At 37.8% G+C, this 20,150-nt stretch overlaps 1 protein-coding gene across 1 annotated transcript in view; it reads left to right on the forward strand.

The window, feature by feature from the left end:
* Positions 1-20,150, forward strand: part of rbm19 (RNA binding motif protein 19) — a 271,057-nt gene that overhangs the window by 76,674 nt on the left and 174,233 nt on the right. The window contains exons 18-21 of the mRNA XM_063034638.1: positions 3,741-3,801; positions 4,888-4,967; positions 7,244-7,299; positions 10,756-10,869. Coding sequence (XP_062890708.1) covers positions 3,741-3,801; positions 4,888-4,967; positions 7,244-7,299; positions 10,756-10,869 — 311 coding nt within the window. The remainder of the gene's footprint in view (positions 1-3,740; positions 3,802-4,887; positions 4,968-7,243; positions 7,300-10,755; positions 10,870-20,150) is intronic.

A 20,150-nucleotide genomic window follows, 5' to 3' on the forward strand; every position in this document is an offset into this window, starting at 1 on the left:
TTGGACATTTGTGCAATATGAAAGTATTTGATTCTGCTAACGGTGAGTGCAATAGGTTTTTGGGTCTAACCTGCATTGATGAGAATCGTCTGCCTTTGCTAACTGTGAGAATGTGCAGGTTCTTGTGCTAGAGTCTACAATACAGAACTGACTACTACTTTTGAGATGTCACCAAAAATTCAAAGTACCAGTGCTGCAAACTTGAATTTGGATTCACTAGAATCTATGATAAAACTTTGCATCTAATTCATAATCCAAAGTTATTGTGGGGGGCAGTGAATCACTGACAATACACACCTCTTCTAAGGACCTCAAATGAAACCAGATATTGATATTTTCAATCAGTTATATAATGGCACAGAAGCCAGACTTACTAACTGTCTCATTTCTGCTTGGACTGCTACAAAACAATAGTGTGCTAGTGGTTATTTAAGATGCAAGAAGCATGTCCAGTAGTTTCTTGTGTGGCTGATAACCTAATATGCTTAAAATCATTTGCAAGCTGTGAAACTCTCAGACAAGAAGTCTCGGTTATGGTTTATTCTAATCAATATCTCTGATTTCAAAATTTAAACTTCTCTGCTTTCACCTTAAGAGGAACTTTAATGAAACAATATAAATTTATTAGTGGATACCTTTCCAATCATAATGTGATATATTGCTCTGCTTCTGGAAAAGCCACTTTAGTGTCATCACACCTTACATGTGGGATTTCCAGGTGTGTCGCTTCTATGGAATTTTTATCTGCATCCATTTGTATAGTTTAGATTTGTTGAGATTCAGAAGTGAAATGGCACACTCATGTATTAATGCACTGGCAGAAAGAGAAGCAGACTCCTGTCTCTGTGGTATAATTCTGGAAACTTCAGAGATGGCTCTAGAAAACTGAGCACATTTCTCTTGCTAAACATACTACCATAAATCAGTATTGGGGAGTTCAGATGATTAAAATGCATGGTAAGGAAAGTAGGATTATTCAGATGACTAAAATACGTGGTAAGGAAAGTAAGTTGTTAAAAAGTCTCTTGTCATTTTTCAGGTAAGTAACGGTATTTTTTCCACCATCAAAATTGATTTGACCTCTGGCAACAGCGCCCCGAAAGCTTTAAGGCTTTAATTTCTGCTGTGCTATCCTATACTCGCCATCAGTTTGTTATGAATACATTTGAAAATTATGGCAGTGGGGGTCTATGCAATTCTATGACATTGACTGGAGATAATTTTTATATTATATGCAAAACCAGTGTCTTTGCCATATGTATTTTGCCGATGGTAATTCTCAATGAGCTGCTCCTCTCTGTCCACTGGATATAGCTTGAAATGTATTACTCTGTTATGCCTGCCTATCATCTATCGAACTGTTTCTTCCCTTGAAAATCCAAAGATTCAGTCTTATTCTGGGCATGAATCTACAGATCAATGTCTATTGTTCGTATATTAACCTTGTTAATCTGGCAATTCCTTTATAAGCCTCCAACACATTCATCACAGCATGCAAAAGTGTTACTGTCTGAGCTGCCTTTGAACAGCAAGTGGTTTCATCTGCTGCCATGGAGAAGTACATTTTAGTTTTGCTACATCTTTTACTGATATAAAATTTAATTTTCCAGGCACATGGTGCTAGATTGTTGCATGATTCCTTCAGACTTTTGACAGTCCAAAGTTTATTTCGGATGCTTTTCCTATGTCCCTAACAGTCTTTCAAAACATCTCTATCGATATAAGTCTTCGCAATTAATGATGCAATTGTGTAGATTGTTGTCGTGACTATTTCTGTTCTTTTCGCCATATTTGATAAAAAGACATTTTGCCAAGTAGAGATCTTTTGTCTCAGATTTGTGTTTTAATCATGCAGTATCTTGTGAAGTCACCGACACTGAAATACTTAGTAACTTTACTGGATAACCACACAGCTAAACAATACAAATTCAAAACAATAGAACTAAAATTGAAAACTTCACCTTTCTCCTTGTTAATTAACATATTCAATTGTCTGTCTTCTACAAAGTAATATTGTGTCTTCCAAGTCTTTTCTAAGCTCTTTTTTCTGCATCTCTCCATCCTGTGCTACTTTAATTCTCTTAGATCTTGCCATTTCCTGTGTTCATTATTTTTCTCTCCTTGATCTTCTTGGTGTATCTGGTACTCTCCCAGTCAGGCAATAAACCGTGTCACATACTAGGACTTTGTGGAGCCACCAAGCATGTTATGCACCATGATTTTGCAGAACTCAAATCTCCTCCATACTGGACCCTTCAAATAAAAAAGCTCTTTCTTCTGATGAACCAACTTTGGGCGGGTGATTTCTAGGAGCCACTGAAGTCAGTCACAATAAAAGCATTCCATGGGTGGAAGGTTGCTCGTAGGTTAAAGGGGACACCTCCTGTATCTATCTTATGGTTCTTGTTTGGATACAATGATAGTATTTAAAAGATAGGTTTCTGCACATTTCTTATAGATAAACAAATTCAGTGGCTCATATTTGTTTTAAATTGTGTTAACTCTCTTTTGACACTTATTAATACATTCCTTTTACAAATGAGCAAAAAAAAAGATATTTCTTGATGCAGATGAGAAATGGATCAATAAAATCAGAGGAACTAAAGTTTCAGAACCACAAATAATTCAGGTTAGGCAGGAAAATAAAATAATGGAGAATTAAATGATTTGATTTCATCACTTTGACACGTTGCTTTTTCTATGTTTGCCAAACCACAGACCTTTTAATTTCATTTTATAGGATATGAACATAGATGGCAAGAGCAGCATTTATTGCCCATTCCTAATTCCCTTGAAGTACAAGTCTTGCTAGCATTGTGGTTGTGTTAGGTATTCCAGGATCTAGAATCTGTAATGACAAATGAATGACAAGTTAGGATGTGTAAGCCTTCAAGGGGAATTCACAGGTGATGGTAGTGTTACCTTGTTTCTATTTTGATAGCAGCTACTGATATGAGGTATTGTTTGGAATAGTTTCAGTAAGTAATTGAAGAGCATTTTGTAGATGATGCACACAGTGGAAGTGGTTATGAAAATTTAAGAGGTGCATAAATTGAGTTGCCTGTAAAAGGATTGCTTTGTCCTAAAAAGTGTTAAGCTTTTTGAATTTTGCTTGGTTTACATTTATCTAGGCAAGTTAGAGTACTTTATACTTCCTCCTTGTGCCATTTTGATAATGGAAAGGCTTTGCATTGTTTGTTCAAGTTTGTTGTCATTCAAACCATATACATGTACGCCACTAAACGAAGCAAAGTTCCTCTGGAACAAGGTGTGCAGCACGGTACATATCACTCACGCATAACACAAAGTAATATTACCACAAATAAGTTAACAAATAATAAAATCTATTCCAGAAGATTGGCATTTAACATGAGGTACACTTATGACAGTATAACGCTATAGGTACTTCGTAAGTGATGAGACCTGAGTGATGGCAGGGAGTTCTGTAGTCTCATGTCCTGGAGGAAGAAAGTGTTCTCCATCCTAACAGTCCTTGTCCTGAAGCTACGGTGCCTCCTGCCTGATGGTAGGGGGTCAAAGAGATTCCAGGGTGGGCAATACTTGGTGATTCATTCACTACAGCATACATGGTGCTTACCTGCCAAATGCATAGTTCCGCACATGTAATGTAGTGAGCCTGTTTACATTTATGTTTGCATCAATCGAACTTATTTAATGGGTTTATAACAATTTTATGATTTTTAATTATTGTTCATCATTATTTAATGTTTCCTTTCAAGGTATTTAGCAAATGTGGATCATTAAAAAATTGCACTATTTCAAAGAAGAAGAGCAGGACAGGTGAAGATTTACTTTGTTTTTCAGTTATCAATGTAGAACTCACTATGAAGTAATTCAGTGTGTACAGATATTTCTATTTATAATTTATAATTTGTCTAAATATCATGATTTGGTAATATGTAATTTTGCCAGTGAGCCTCTTAAAATATTTGAGGAAATGTAAAACAATAGTTTTTTTTTCTTAATTCTTTTGTTTAGAAAATTAAGTGGCATTAATGTGTTTTAAAAGTATTTGCTATGGTTTGGTTTAAAAACAGATGATTTGGTAATATCATAGTTAAAAGCATTTTACTTCAAGTTAAGCAACACACATCAAAGTTGCTGGTGAACGCAGCAGGCCAGGCAGCATCTATAGGAAGAAGCGCAGTCGACGTTTCAAGCCGAGACCCTTCGTCCTGACGAAGGGTCTCGGCCTGAAACGTCGACTGCGCTTCTTCCTATAGATGCTGCCTGGCCTGCTGCGTTCACCAGCAACTTTGATGTGTGTTGCTTGAATTTCCAGCATCTGCAGAATTCCTGTTGTTTACTTCAAGTTAAAGCCAGGTTAAAAAGAGATCGTGTCCCTTATTGCTTAATGTCTACTTAATGTCAAAGTTCGTTATATAAAATAATTACTTAAATTCCCATTTCATAAGTGTGGTGTGCATGTGCAGTCCTACTGTAAATTGCTGCTGTTAGAAATACTAATTGATTTTAATGCTAGAAAGTTTTTAAAATAGTAGGGTGGGTTATCCTATGGCTTGACAAAAAGTATGATTATTTTGTCTTCAGCAAGTATTTCCCAACAGTTCAGCAGTTTAAACAACAATTAATTTGGGTTATTCTAATGTTGTGATACATCTATAGTCATTTGTTCTGTATAATGAAAAACGACTTCATTTTTTTGAACTGCAGTGTGTAAGTGACTTTTAGCTGAGGGAAGACCAGCTAGCTTGAGCATTTCTTCCTCCGACTTTGATTATATTCTATGGCTTCTATACAGTATGGAAACCTTGATGATGGAGATATTGAGAAAACTACCTTGTGGTTGTGAACAATTTTGTAAGTTGATGGGCTGTATCTGAATTTCTGGTGTTTGTTTCACAGGATCTCTTTTGTCAATGGGATATGGCTTTGTGGAATATGCAAAACCAGAACATGCCAATAAAGCTTTAAAGCTGCTACAGGTAACCAGACGTGCAAGGAGTTCGTGGACTGTTCTTTCAAATATATATTATTTCCCTTAGTCATAGAGATTAGATTTTTGAGTTGGGGTTTGGTGCCATGGAAATAAATTCAGATTTGAAATTCTACTTCAAATTGGTATAATTATTAGTTCTAGCCTAACTGGCAACAACCTTTGCTGAGAAAATTCAAAATGTGAGATGGTGTTTAAGCAAATGATACAATTCCTAAAAGTATGCTGTTAAAACAAATAATCAAGTTCTACACCACTCTGTTATTATATGGCCTTCAGTATTGAGAATGCATGTTCAGGTAAGTAGAAATAATTGTACCAAAAATCCATACATAGTGTGAGTATATACATTATCTGTGATATTACAAGCTTGATTTGAGAAAGGTATTATTAAGTGGCACAAATTCTTCCTTCCTCTATGGGTGAGCTAAGAATGGTATTTCATAATTATCTGTGGTTTGTTCCAAATTTAACAGCTTAAGAATTTTTGCTTCGTTTGTACAACTGCTTAAATAGTGAATATACAAGTGTTGTTGCTTGATAGTGAGTACCGATTCAGCTATTGTTCCTTTCCAGATGGAATTGATTATTGTATTAAACTTTCACTAAGCAAGGGAGAACTTGCATTTATATAGTACATTTCATATCCTCAAGATATCATAAAATTCTTCAAAACCAGTGCAGTAATGTTAAAGGGTAGTCACATATGTAATGCAGGAAAAACATTGGTAAAGTTGCACATTGCAAAATTTCAGAAACAACATTAATGACCCAGTGATCTGTTCTTATAACTTGAAAAGGAGAAAGGGTATCAAATGTTTAGTGACTGATCTAAAATTTAGTAGAGGAGAAGAATAGTGTGATTGTTATATAACATAATTGACAGTTATATAGCATATTTTTGTAAAACAGCAACATAAATATGGGGCTGTAGTCATGGGTAAAACCTACTGGAGCACTGTTAAACGTTTTCTGGCATGAACATGGTTACAATCAACCCACACATTCCTAAAATCTTGGAGATGAAACGGTTTAGAAATTCAGAGTCAAGGGATTGGAGAACAAGAATGTGCACTTTGTTATTGGAGAACATCCATGGAAGCATATTCACGTGTGCTTCAGCATTCCTGAATACTTTGGGATAATGGATGTGTAAAACATGTCATAATCATGGCCTATTGTCAGCCTTGATCACCCTGAACCCATACTTCAGTATCAGGTTTATTATCACAAGACATGTCATGCAGAGAACCTATCCTGCCTGAATGAAGCAGCGGGTGTAAGGCACAACATGACCTTCAGTGGTGATATTAAAGGAATGCTAACCTTCAAGTGCTACAAGAGCTTGGACAGCTCTCAAAGCCTTGCCTCCACCTTCTGTAGTTTTCAAATGTAAAAAACAGTCACAGACACTTCAACTACAATTTATTTTTATGATTAAAAATTTTTCAAGTGGCTGAAAGCATTTAAAAAAAACTAAATGTGTTAAACAAATCTGAAATAAACTTTCAGCGAAGTGTATTTGTTTTTATCTTTATCTAAAATCCCAGCTGAAATCAGTTGATGCAAGAAAAGATTCCCTTGTTGTAAATGTTAGAAAATCTGGGATGAAGGAGCTCCATCTCGGGATTCTGCACTGAATGCAGCAGCAAAGTAAAATGACAGATTGAGTATTCATGCTAAAATAATAATTGCAAATGGCCATCTTATCTGATTTTATCTTCTGACAGTAGTTCATTTGATTGAATGGTGGGGGGAAGAGGAAGGATGGGCCAAACCGATGTACTCAGTAACAAATGTTGCTTCAGTAGTAGTATTGAATTTTATAAACGTTTCATTCACAAAACTAAGTACATCCTCTTTAGCTTTATTTTTAAACTGCTTTTCAGTCTGTAAGCTGTCATTTACTTTAAAAGTTGCCTTATCTCCATGTGCAAGTAATAATTCAGCTTTTCAGTTTGTGCTCTGACCCAAAAAGTAATATATTACAGAAGAATATGTTGAATGCTGAGGAGACTATGCTGAACTAGTGTACTTAGTATACTGAAATGTTAGCATACAATAACCAAACCATGACACTGTAATGCTTAATATGATTTCTGAGCTGTACTTTAAATTTGTCCGTATTTCATTGTCTCTTTATCTTTCCCATTTGACCAATTCTTAAAATTTCAGTGCAGAGTTTTCACAGTATCTCTCAGCTACTTAAATGTTTTATTTAACTCTAATGCTTATGGTATTTACCTTTTATTTTTCAAACCCTAGCATATTATGTTGGATGATCACCAACTGGAGTTGAAGATATCAGACAGAGCTACAAAGTAAGTATTTTTATATTCTGTTTTTACTTCAGCCTTGAAAGCATTTTGGTGTCATTCAGTACAAAGGATTAATGTCAAAATAGTTTGTGTCATTCAGTGTTGATCAGTGTGTATGAATGAAACAGAATGGACATTCTAGCTTTACTTAGACTGGGTTTCAAACATAGGCTTGCAGTGTTTATGCATGGTGAAAAATTTGTTTTGGGAATATTGTGTGCATAAAAAACCAAAAACCTACACTGCATCTTTAAACTTTCCCACTCTCACTTTATAATCATGCCCCCTAGTATTTGAAATTTCTATTTAAGGAAAAAGACTGTCTATGCCCTATTGATGCCTTTCATAATTTTTAAACCTCTTATCAGTCTTCGTCTGATGCTCCTAAGGAAACAACCTGAGTTTTCCCAATTGCTGCTCATAGCTAATACTCTTACCCTGGCGAACCTCTTCCTTCTTCTTTCCAAAGCCGCACATTTGTCCGTTAATGGGGTGACCAGAACTACACATGGCACTCCAAATGCAACCTAACAAAAATTATATACAGCTGCAATGTGACAACTTGACTCTTGTATTTTATGTCTTATCTACCTATTTTAAGTTACTGCTCCTAGGTATTCTTCAATCCAACCCCATTCTGGGTGCACATCCAGCCCCCAAACCTCTGACCTTGGTCCCAGCTCCACTCTGGAATTCCAGATTTACTTTCAACCCTTCATTTGCCTTCCGTCCCCAGCTCTCATTCCAGATTGCTAGTGGGTGTGCCAAATGTTGGGCCTTCAGGGTTTCTGAACTATTGAAGTTTTACAATAGTATCAGGTGGTTGTTGCTATACGGAGCAAAAATTAATCTTTGTTCTTTAAATTGATATGCAATTCACTGCACAGCAGTTGAAACAATTTTAATGCACTTAAGTTAGACCTTGTAGCATTTGTTCTTGTTTTAACTGTTTTATTTTCCTACTACTTTCTTAGAATGGGCATTAATTTTAAAGGTTTTTAAGCTACTTAGGAAAACAAGCTGTTGAACTAATCCGAAAGGTGGGAGATAGAGCACTGACTGTTGAGGCTTCCAATCCAGAAGGAGAATATTTTGGATCCTTTTGACAATTTGTATGTTCATTAGTGTAATTGGGAGATTGTCTAATTAACAGAAAGAACAGGTCTGATACGAAGTGCTCAAACACACCTTTCATAGCTTCCAGTCCTTGCATTACATTTGCCGTAAGAATTCTATCACCTGAGCCCCAAAAGAGTAAGTGTGAAAAATGAACCAGCTAACTTGTTGTATCTGATTATACCCTCCCACAGCACTGACCACGTGTCTTTAATTTAAATGAAACGTAATTCATTTCCATGGTACTATTTTTCAAAAGTGTCTTGGGAAGATAGAGGGAGTTAGAGTTTGGTTGAAGTTTAGTATTGTGCTGTAGTTGTATTGTTAGAGTTGTAGGCTGTATTCATGCAGTAAGGTGCCCTTTCTCATCTGACTGGGCCCTCACCTGAAGCACTAGCACAGCCTCAACAATCTCCATTTAACTCCATGGATACAGTCATGTATCATAAGTGTGCATTCATAGATGAAATTCATGTTACATGAATCTATTCCTGTTGCTCATTTAACCACTCCATAACACTAGTTCTGCAGAAGGAATTTACTTTTCATATTTGTTCCCTCACTGGACATCGAAGAAACATGACTTTTCCATTGTCAAACTAAGCTTCCAACAAATTAGGAAGTTTCTGATAGAAAAGACTATTTGAAGATGACTGACTTGACGTTCTGATCAACAGCCGTTGCATTGCATAAATGTGACTAATTTGCATCGTTTCCTTGGTGATACCAGTAAGAAAGCCTTTAACGCCATGTTATGATATCAAGCTGAAAGCACTAGAGATGAGAAAACTGGCTTGTTTCAATTATCAATACATTTACTGCATTTAACCATGGATGCTTAAATATATAAGTAGTCAATTTATTGCTCCTGTTTCAAGGATCTGAGTGCAAGTTCAAATTTGTTGTCATTCAACCGTAGATATGTATACCACCAAAAGAGATAACGTTCCTCCAGACCAAAGTGCACAACACAGCACATATAACTCACACATAACACATAAAGTAATATTACCACAAATAAATTAACAAATAAGTGTATGAATGATAGAGGTTAAAAAGTGAACAATATAATATAACTGGATACTTTATACATGAGCTGGGTGTGGCAGGGAGTTCAGTAGTCCTGTGGAATGGGGGAAGAAGCTGTTTCCCATCCTCACAATTCTTGTCCTAATGCAATGGTCCCTATGATACTGGGGGGGGGGGGGCGCGGTGGTCAAAGAGATTATTGGACAAATGGGAGGGATCACTGACAGTGCTAAAGGTGCTACGTACACAGCGCTCCTGATAAATATCTCTAATGATTGGAAAATAGACCTCATTTATGATGTGTCACTATAAATTACTCTGCCATTGGCTAGTCAATAATATTTCAATAAAGAAATCAACAGGGAATTATTTCTTACCCTTGTCAAGTGTTTATCACAAAGTTATACCTTTGAAGGCTACATTGTCCATTGCACATCTCATGTAACAAAACATGTTGCAATCCACGATATATCACTTTTATCAAGTTTTCCTGAATTAGAAAATAATGTACGTAACTCCAGTTAAGCTATAAAGATAACGTGAATTGACATAACACATAAACCAGTATATAGCTATGTTGATACTACATGCATTATAATTTCTGCTGATGTTGTATTAAAATGTCTTAGCGAGTATAATGATGTCAATTTCAAAAATAATCGGAGTAGCATGCAGGTTTCTTACATGGGCTGGTGATGTAAATGAACTCTGTTCATAGCAAATTAAACTGTAGCAGTGGTGAACTTAAGTACTGATAAAACCTCCCTTCAGCATGCACCAGTTTCTTTTGCACTGCAGTTTGTGTAAACCAGCATGGCGCTTGGATATCTTAACACCAGAAATCCACGTTCATTGCATTTTAGATGTGACAAAGGTTTAACGTAGCTAGGTTACAAATGTTAAAGTTTTACATAAAAGCAAAAATTCAAGTAATCTACAAGGAAGGAAAATAAATAATTGTCTTTGCAGCTGTTTAAAGTCACAATTTGCATTTGGGCAACTAACGATTGTACCTTTCCCAGTTGATAAAATCAGTCATAAATAGTTGACAAGTTCAAAGTATTTTGTATTTTCTTGATCTGTTGCAGCAGACTAAGTTCTTCCCTTTGCAGCATATTGAATCCCATGCTAGATGAGTTAAAATAATTCGATGAATAATGAGTCAGTGGTGACATTTATCCATATGTACACATTAGGAAATTGTGTAGCTATTGCTATATATTAATTATAACTGTTCTTCAATTCCCATTTTTATGTAAAATATCCACATTTTAGCAGTATTAGGAACTAATCAAATTCTTCTTGCATATACAGATCTGTGAATCCAGCAAGAAAGCTCCAAATTGAAAAGGATCAGAAGGTCTCCAAAATTCTCATTCGAAATATTCCTTTCCAGGCTAAAGTAAAAGAAATACGGGAGCTTTTTAGGTAAGAAACTGTACTAAGTCTTGCTGATTAAGCTAAACTTGTCTCATTACACATAAAAGTTCATATTCAAGAAGCTATGTTTTGTCTGCATCCAAAGTTAACAACACTAGTGCACTTCCTGGCCCATTTCTTCAGTTCATATAGTGAAGAAGGAAATAAAGTTTATGTATTGCCTTAGATGCCTTACAACACCTCAAAATGTTTAACAGACAAAGTATTTCTAAAGTAGTCATTTTTGTAATGTAGGAAAATGCAGAAATCACTGTGCACTCCACAGTGGGATAATCTTTATTCAGTAATATAGAATTTTTTTAAGAGTTGAAGTTGCTGATGCTACAACACCTACACTTCTTAACCTTCAGTTGTAAATTATTTATCTGTGCTTTTTATACAGTTACAGATTTGAAAGCTTCATTTAACAATGTTGCACAAATGTGGCATCCACAAATAACTGAGTGATTTCTGAGATATTGTACACCTGTTTTGTCTTTTTAAAAGTACTTTTGCAAAATTGAGACTACTGCAAACTTCCCAATATCTATAAAGCTACCAGTCCTCTGTTTACCTTTCAAATATCTTTCTTCCCTATTTGCCCTCCCTAACCTCCTCCCTTCTCTGCATTCTAAAATAATCCTGAATAGATCTGTTTCAGTAGATAAAGTTGAGACATTCTGGCACTTTATTTAAACAAGCAAGCTTAGAGGAATCTGTGGTCGAGAGTTTGTATGTCTTGCTCTTCCACTAATTACATAGAGCAGCATCACCTAGAGTATCTATCCACAGGCATGTAGTCTAACTTGACAGGTGCCAACTTGACAATACCAAATGTGAACTTTTCCAATTTAGTATGCACTGTCTGCCCCTGCAGCACATTCATTTCATCTTCAGGTAAAATAGCTATTAGTACTCTGCTTCCATTGGCAGACCTTCCCCAGTAGGCCAATCAAACAGTTATTTCCTGTGCTTTTTTTATATTTCTCCTAAGTCCTTTACTTGCACCAGAGGCCCCTGATGCTGGCTAGGGGAACATTCGGCTCCCATGTCCAATAAAGCATTAAGATTTTATTTGTTTCCACCTCCCCGCCACAAAGTAAATAGTTATTTAAGGTCTCGGGACTCTGTCAGAGAGGCTTCATTATCAGAGAGGCTTCATTATTCTGACTGCTCAGAGTCCCTGACCCCCAACCCTTTGTGAGCTCTTGAAGGGAATTGGGCTACTCCGGATGAATCCTCATGCCCTTGCTGTCCATCATTCTCTGCACCCCAGCCCACTCACAGAGGGGCAGTAGGCGCAGGTTTCCTATTACCACAGTAATATTTCCATGAGATGTGCATGTCTCTTGCGGGCATACCGTCAATCCTCGCTTTATCCACTCCTGCCTTTAACGGTGCTTGAAATATTTTCTTGCAGGTTAGCTAGGGGCTACTGCCAGCATTGCCCTGAGCGCTTCGTGTGCCTTCCTTCAACTCCAAAACCCTAACTTTCATTTTCCCCTTGTCAACCTGCCTTAATACCTCTGTCCTCGCTTCTGCTTCACCCACTTGTGTTCCTAAGAGGCACACCAGATTTCCCCTTAAATGTGAGGGCCTATATTGAGCCACCCTGTTCTCATGCCCCTGATTCAGCTGGAATATTCCATCCCATTTGGCGGAAAATGCCTGTATGTACAACTGTAGCTTGAAGCATCGCGATTTCCTTGTCTACATTGTGCCAAGGTCTACCCTGCTGTCTCCAGTCTACCACAGAGGGATAAATCCTTAATACCACATTGGACTCACAGAAATAAATTTGTATTGTCATTCAGCATTTGAGTATTAATACCACTTTATGCAGGGAGAGTGAGCAAATTATTAGCCTCCTCCATGGCCAAATGCACTATGCTAGCACCTATGTCCTACAACTGAACTAACCATACAATGAGATATTCACCACTTCTCTGTGTATACAGTTGCAAGAAAAAGTTTGTGAATCCATTTCAATAACCTGCTTTTCTGCATTATTTACTCAAAATGTGGTCTGATCCTCATTTAAGCCACAATAATAGCCAAATGCAATCTGTGTAAACTAATAACACATAAACAATAAACAACAGGAATTCTGCAGATGCTGGAAATTCAAGCAACATACATCAAAGTTGCTGGTGAACGCAGCAGGCCAAGCAGCATCTACAGGAAGAGGCGCAGTCGACGTTTCAGGCCGAGACCCTTCGTCAGGACTAACACATAAACAATTGTGTTTCTTGTCAATACTGAATGCACCATTTAAACAATCACAGTCTAGGTTCAAAAAAGTATGTGAACCTCTGTGGTAATGCCTTCTGAAGTTATTTGGTGTCGGGTGTTCCAATCAATAAGATGAGATCGGAAGTGTGGGTTGTAAAGGTGCCCTGCCCTATAAAAAAGACACACTAAATCAGGTTACTGACAGACCCTGCTCTTCTCAAGAAAGATTTGTTTATGTGCACCATAGTTCAATCAGAACAACTTTCGGAGGACCTTAGAAGAAGAATTGTAGAATGCATGAAGCTGGAAAAGGCTACAAAGGCATTTCTAAAGACCTGAGTTCGATCAATCCACAGTAAGAGAAATAGTTTACAAATGGAGGAAATTCAGTACTGTTGCTATTCTCCCTAGCAATGAGCGTCCTGCACAGATCACACCAAGAGCACAATGTGCATTGCTGAAGGAGGTGACAAAGAGCCTAAGGGTAATAGCAGAAGATCTGCAGAAATCTCCAGAACTTGCTAAAGGCTCTGTTCATGTGTCCATGATCAGAAAAACACTGAACAAGAATAGTGTTCACGAAAGGACGCCATGGAGGAAACCACTGCTCTCCAAAAAAAATTACTGTGTGGCTCAAGTTTCACAACACTTTGGAGATAATGTTCTGTGAACATATGAGACAGAAGCTGAATTTTTTGGCAAAATGCACATCGCTATGTTTGGAGGAAAAGGGACACTGCACACCAACACCAAAACCTCTCCCATCTGTGAAGCATGGTGGAAGAAGCATCGTGGTTCGGGACTGCTTTGCTGCCTCAGGATAGCGATCTATCACCTGAAGCTTAATAGAAATTGGATGTTGCAGCAAGACAATGATCCGAAACCCAAGAGTAAATCAACAACAGAATAGTTTGAAAAGAGGAAAAAATATGTTTTGGAATGGCCAAGTCAGAGTCCATACCTTAAACCAATTGAAATGCTGTGGCATGACCTGAAGAGGGCTGTTCAAGTAATGTATCTCAGAAATATTGAAGATGGTCTAAAGTTCCTCCTTGCCGTTGTGGAAGTCTGATCTGCAAATACAGGGAACATTTGGTGAAGATTGTTGCTGCTGAAGGAGGTTCTACCAGTTATTAAATGCAAGGGTTCACATTTTTTCTAGTGGCTGTAAACGATTAAGCAATGTGTTCAATAAAGACACGAAAAGTACAATTGCTTGTGTGTTATTAGTTTAGGCAGAAAGTGTTAATCTGTTATTGTGACTTAGATGAAAATCAGACCACAATTTATGAGTAATTAATGCAGAAAACCAGGTAATTGCAAAGTGTTTACAAATTTTTTCTTGCAACTCTATACATCTCAAATGGCCCCCTTTTCCTCAGTCTTCTATGCCCTAGTCAGTCTTTGCTCTTGTGTCCCCGTAGTCTTATGGCTATGCACTGTTACTGGGTGAGCATGTATTGCTGGGCTCTTGCATGTAATATTCTACTCACATCTCATTGGGAGATCCTCAGGACCATTACCACACCAGGTATCAGTGTCATACCAGATATCACCATCCTAACTGTTGAGTTCCTAACCTATAATCATTTCATTTTGATCAGAGCTGGATGCTGATCACTCATCTTCATCCAGTGTTCCTACTGTGCTCTAAGCACCTTCCACAACAGGGTAGTTTGCTGAGTTTTGCCTTTGCTCGTTCATGGGGCAACCTCGCTGTTTCGGCTAAAGTAATATTTTGCTGCTTTATGATTGTCATTAGTGGCAGGCAATCTTTGCTCTGCTGCCCTATACATATCAAATAAATTTTCAAAGCATACAGCATAACTCAACAGGCCAACCCCTTGCTCTGCTCCAATCTGGGAAACTGTACCTTAATTAGCAGTCTGGCCAGCACCCAATATGCTGAATCCTGCTGACTATACCACTTCTGAAACCAAAATTATTTTAATGTTCGTAATGTGTAATTTTCTGATTCAGCTCAGAGTATTCGTACATGCATTTGCAAACAACGGAGACACTGCACGTGTATTCAGGGCCACAATAAAACTCCCTCTGCACAAATGCAATACAGAAAGTAAGTGAGAAGTCCACAGTAGTAGCAATACAGAAATCAAAATCATACTTATCCTCTTAACAAGCCGATCTTTGCAGTGCCAGAGGGGAGCCACAGATCTGGCAAGCTTACAAGCAGCCTTCTCTCACTCTCTCACTCGATGTACTCTAGCGCTGTCGGTGTACTTGTCCTTGTCTTCTTAGCACTAGCACCGGTTGTGACGTAGCCTAGCTCTAAAACTCCCTCTGCACAAAGAAAGTTCCCCATTTTATACCTGTAAGCTCCTTGCAAAGCATAACAATTATCACCTCAATACTTTTTCCATCCCTTGGTGGAACCAGCTGCAACCCTTTACCTTTTATGATCTTCGGCCCAGACAATATGTACATTATGTAAAAGAAAAAAAGGAGATAACAGATCTACAGGGAGGAAAACATTATTCACCAGTATTTCATCTTCTGGTAGGATGACGGCACATTCAATTGCAGAGGCTTCTACAGGGTCAGTCAAAGGTTTTATTGTCTTTTTTTAAACCTTTTTTTACAATTGCAAGACTCTACTGGACATTAAAAACTTAGAGTGCTGCAGGTCTGCCCCATCAGTGGATTGCTTGTTGCTGGAGAAACCGAAACAACTGCACTTGGTCTGGATTGTGCTGCCTGCATTGGAGGAGGTGCTGCGAGAAGGCGGTGCGCAGTCTAACAGCAAGTGATTGTCTTAATCGCTTTTCTTGTGGCCGCAAGACCCTGTAGAACATAATCAATGTGGAATGCTGCAACTCTGATTCACTGATCAATCGGCGGACTGCAGGGGCAGATGATGGGAGCTGCGTGACGTCAGTTGTAGGGAGGACTAGGCCACAAGCTGCGGTATTGCATGTTTACAGCCACCTAGGAGAGAGGAGTCAGAGTCGGTGCATGTACTGAAGACAGTGTGAGACTCACAACACGCTGGAGGAACTCAGCAGGTCGGGCAGCATCCGTGGAAACGTTCAGTCAATGTTTCGGGCCGGAACCCTTCGTCAGGACTGAGTGAGTGAGTGTTGTGAGTGTTGCTCTGACCCCCCAACATCTGCAGATTATTTTGTGAAGACAGTGTGGCCTGGCGACAAAGCTGCCCCCAGTGTTCGCTCAGAAGATGAGCTGTGTTCAACTGCAGACTGCTGCAACATTCATGGACTCGGGGGTGGGGGGGGTGGATCTCGGAGTATTTACTTTTTTCTGTTACTATATTTTACTGATATCTTATATGTGCTTGCTATCTTGTTTGTGACTTGTGTTGTGTCTGACTGTTGGTACTGTGTTTTGCTCCTTGGCCCCAGGCTGTATTCATGGATGTTCGTCTATGGTTGAATGACCATAAAACTTGAGCTCGATCTTGATCTTTATCTTAATGACGTGCATTCAAAATAGAGACAAAACATTGGTCAATAAAAAGAGAAAAAAGGCCATTATTACATTTCTTCCTGACACCATTTTGTCTTCAAAATTCCACTTTATTTTACTATGTACAAAGGAAGAATCAGAATTAACTCTTTCCTCACAGCAGTACTGCAATAGAAATAGTTCAAGCGAGAAAGATACTACGTAAGGATGCGAGGAGAATTTGATTTACCAGAGAAAGTGCAAATATAGGCCATCACATCCTTCAATCTCTGCAGACATAATTAAGCAAATACTAGCATTGACAATAAAGGCTGCCATTTTGCTTAACTTCTATGATATGAGACTTATGCTCCATGGGATAAAAGATGTCAAAATTGGTTGTTTAATTTTGGTGGACAGCTAGCTATATTGCTTTCTCCACAGTTAGATTAACAAATTTCCCAGCATCTTTACTGGTTATAGTTTCTGCTGAAGAACTTTCAGAATGCTGATCATGTAGTTGCTTTATTGGTAAAATTTAATCAAGTTCTTATCTTGGGAGTCATGCCTAATGTGGAAATTGATTTAATAGTAAATTATAGAGAAATCTTCTCTTGGATGATTTGGGAACAGTAATGGTATGTGGAGCCTTTACCAAGAAGAATTCTGATGCTATTGATTGCTAAATATCCTGTTGGCTTTGCAAAGTGGTCACTAATTTTCAGTGAAAATGAAAATTTCGAGGATGTAATCGTCAAAAGCATTGTATGAAGGCAGTCCATTATCTGCTGTAAGTGTCAGTGCTGATCTTGTTCATTGCGTACACTGAATGAAACTATAAAACTAATACAGTTTTATAGTACTGTAGTAATATTGCTGTTCTAACTTGTTCTGTATTTCATTTAAATACTTAATTTGTTACTCAATTAGATGGTAGTTTGTGTTTTTTTTAATATCTTCTTAACTATTTCCATGAAGCTTTGGCTAACTTGGGCGGCCGTTTAATTGAGCCAAAATGTACTGGTTCCAATTTGTCCCAATTAACTGGAATCCACTGTATTTGGATATGAAAAAAGTAGTGGGGTACAGGCCTTGCAAGTAAAGGTTGCAGAGTTGGGGATCATAGTTGGTAAGAAGAAGGTGGCCCATAAAGGTCTATTTCGGTGCTGTACGTTTCTTTGCTTCTGTGAAGGATATGGCATCTATAGTCCTCAGAGGTAGCTGCAACTGGGGACTCTATAGGCTCTGTTTTAAGGCAGTGAGGATGAAAACCATACTGATGATTCTTTAAAGTTAATGTTCCCAATGTATTCTGATTTTACTCTAGGTAGAAAGCAGGGATTAGCACAGTAATTAAAATTAATTCTAATTCTGGGCATTTTACTTTTTCTTGTAACATGTTGAAAGTAATATACTTCTTAAGTTTGATCAGCAGAGGGCACAATAACACTGCAAACTGCATTCAATCCTGTATTTATCATTGTGAGGCTCAGAAAACATTAGGTTTGAAATAAGTGCTGAGCTTAATGTATGAAGGGCAATAATTTCTACATTATTCCTTAGTGTGGGTGGGCTGAAATGAGACCTATGCACAATATTGTGGAAGGAAACTTTGACAGCTCTTCAGGACAATCTTTTGGCTAAATCAGCTCTCAAACCTGATCAAACCTTCATCATGGTCATGACATATGGAAGCACTCAAAATTAACTAACAAAAAAAATATACTGTACATAATACGAAAATGTTTAAATTTAAAACACTTCAATACTTCAAGACATGCTTAAACAGTTAAATACTTTAAAACTTAATTCAATGCATTTAATTATTTCACTTTTAGATAGTCCTTACTAATCAGTTATAATGGGTTCACCATGCCTGCTCCAAGTGTAACTTGGTTCAGTGAGTAATTTCCAGAGTAATTGCTGTGGAGTCATAGCAAGTTTGTGCATTGCCATTAGACACCATGAGGAGTAATAGTACGGATCTCTGTCAAGAAATCAATGGAAATGGTAGTTGTTAAATTCAAGCCTTCCACATCTCTACAGGAATCTCAAACGATGACAGTCATTTGAGAAATGGCAGCATTTTCAAGTGGAAGTCATGGTATTTCCCAAGAAATCATTGTGTGTTCAGGAAACATTAGATAAACTTACAGATTCAGATGTACTTCATGTCTTTTTGAACAGTTGTTGCAAGCTATGAACACAATTGCAACATTCTTTCTGTATCTCTGCTTGCATAGTTTGGTTGTAACAATTAAATATATAGTTGTTAAAGAAAAGAAATATAATAAATAAACATTCTCAGAAAGTGAAATCTATGTTCTTCATCCCTAATTTTATTTGAACTAAGCTTGAGTTAATATGTGGTAGAAATTGAGTACCTAAGTGATTATCACTTAAAATTGAACTTAATAGAAACATAGAAAACCTACAGCACAATACAAGCCCTTCGGCCCACAGAGTTGTGCCGAACATGTCCCTACCTTAGTAAAATAGAGGGCTATAAATAAAAACCTAGTAATTTCTAAGCTCCATGTACCTATCTAAAAGTCTCTTAAAAGACCCTATCATATCCGATTCCACCACCGTTGCCGGCAGCCCATTCCACGCACTCACCACTCTCTGAGTAAAAAACTTACCCCTGGCATCTCCTCTGTACCTACTCCCAGCACCTTAAACCTGTGTCCTCTTGTGGCAACCATTTCAGCCCTGGGAAAAAGCCTCTGACTATCCACAAGATCAATGTCTCTCATCATCTTATACACCTCTATCAGGTCACCTCTCATCCACCGTCGCTCCAAGGAGAAAAGGCCGAGTTCACTCAACCTATTCTCATAAAGCATACTCCCCAATCCAGGTAACATCCTTGTAAGTCTCCTCTGCACCCTTTCTATGGCTTTCACATCCTTCCTGTAGTGAGGCGACCAGAACGGAGCACAGTCCTCCAAGTGGGGTCTGACCAGTGTCCTATATAGCTGCAACATTACCTCTTGGCTCCTAACTTCAATTCCACGATTGATGAAGGCCAATACACTGTATGGCTTCTTAACCACAGAGTTAATTTAATATAAACTTTATTTCTTTAGGAACCCATCCTTTTCCTTTCATAATGAGAAATTTTTTTTTATTCTCTAGCTTCCAGTCTATTGTAGAGAGGACCACATCTAATTATTTTGGTCACAGCTATCAGTTCACATGGTTGAGTTGATGCCAAAAATGCTATTGAATAATCATTAGATTGTTACTATATAATAACCTTTGGCATTTACACATTCCCAATATTCCTTCTCCCTCTGCCATTTTCTTCCCATCACCACCTTTTTTGTCTTTTGTAGTACTATTGTTATTGAAGCAGATGATCAAAGTCATACAGTGGATTCTGATTAATTGGGCCATCGGTTAATCGGGGAAGCTGCTTACTTGGGACAACTTAATTGAGACATTTGCTAAGATTCCCTTTGTTTGGTTGGGACACCGTGCCATTTATTTGGGGCAGGAGACTGTTGCTGAACAGGTTTTAACGAACATCAATCATATGCATTTGTGTGGCCGTTAGATGCTACACCACACTTGGAATGAACAGTTTTTAAATAGCATCAGTTGCGTATGTTTAGGTTGAGAGGCATTGATTTTTA

The sequence above is a fragment of the Mobula hypostoma genome, chromosome 27, assembly GCF_963921235.1.
Source record: "Mobula hypostoma chromosome 27, sMobHyp1.1, whole genome shotgun sequence".
NCBI classification, from domain to species: Eukaryota; Metazoa; Chordata; class Chondrichthyes; order Myliobatiformes; family Myliobatidae; genus Mobula; species Mobula hypostoma.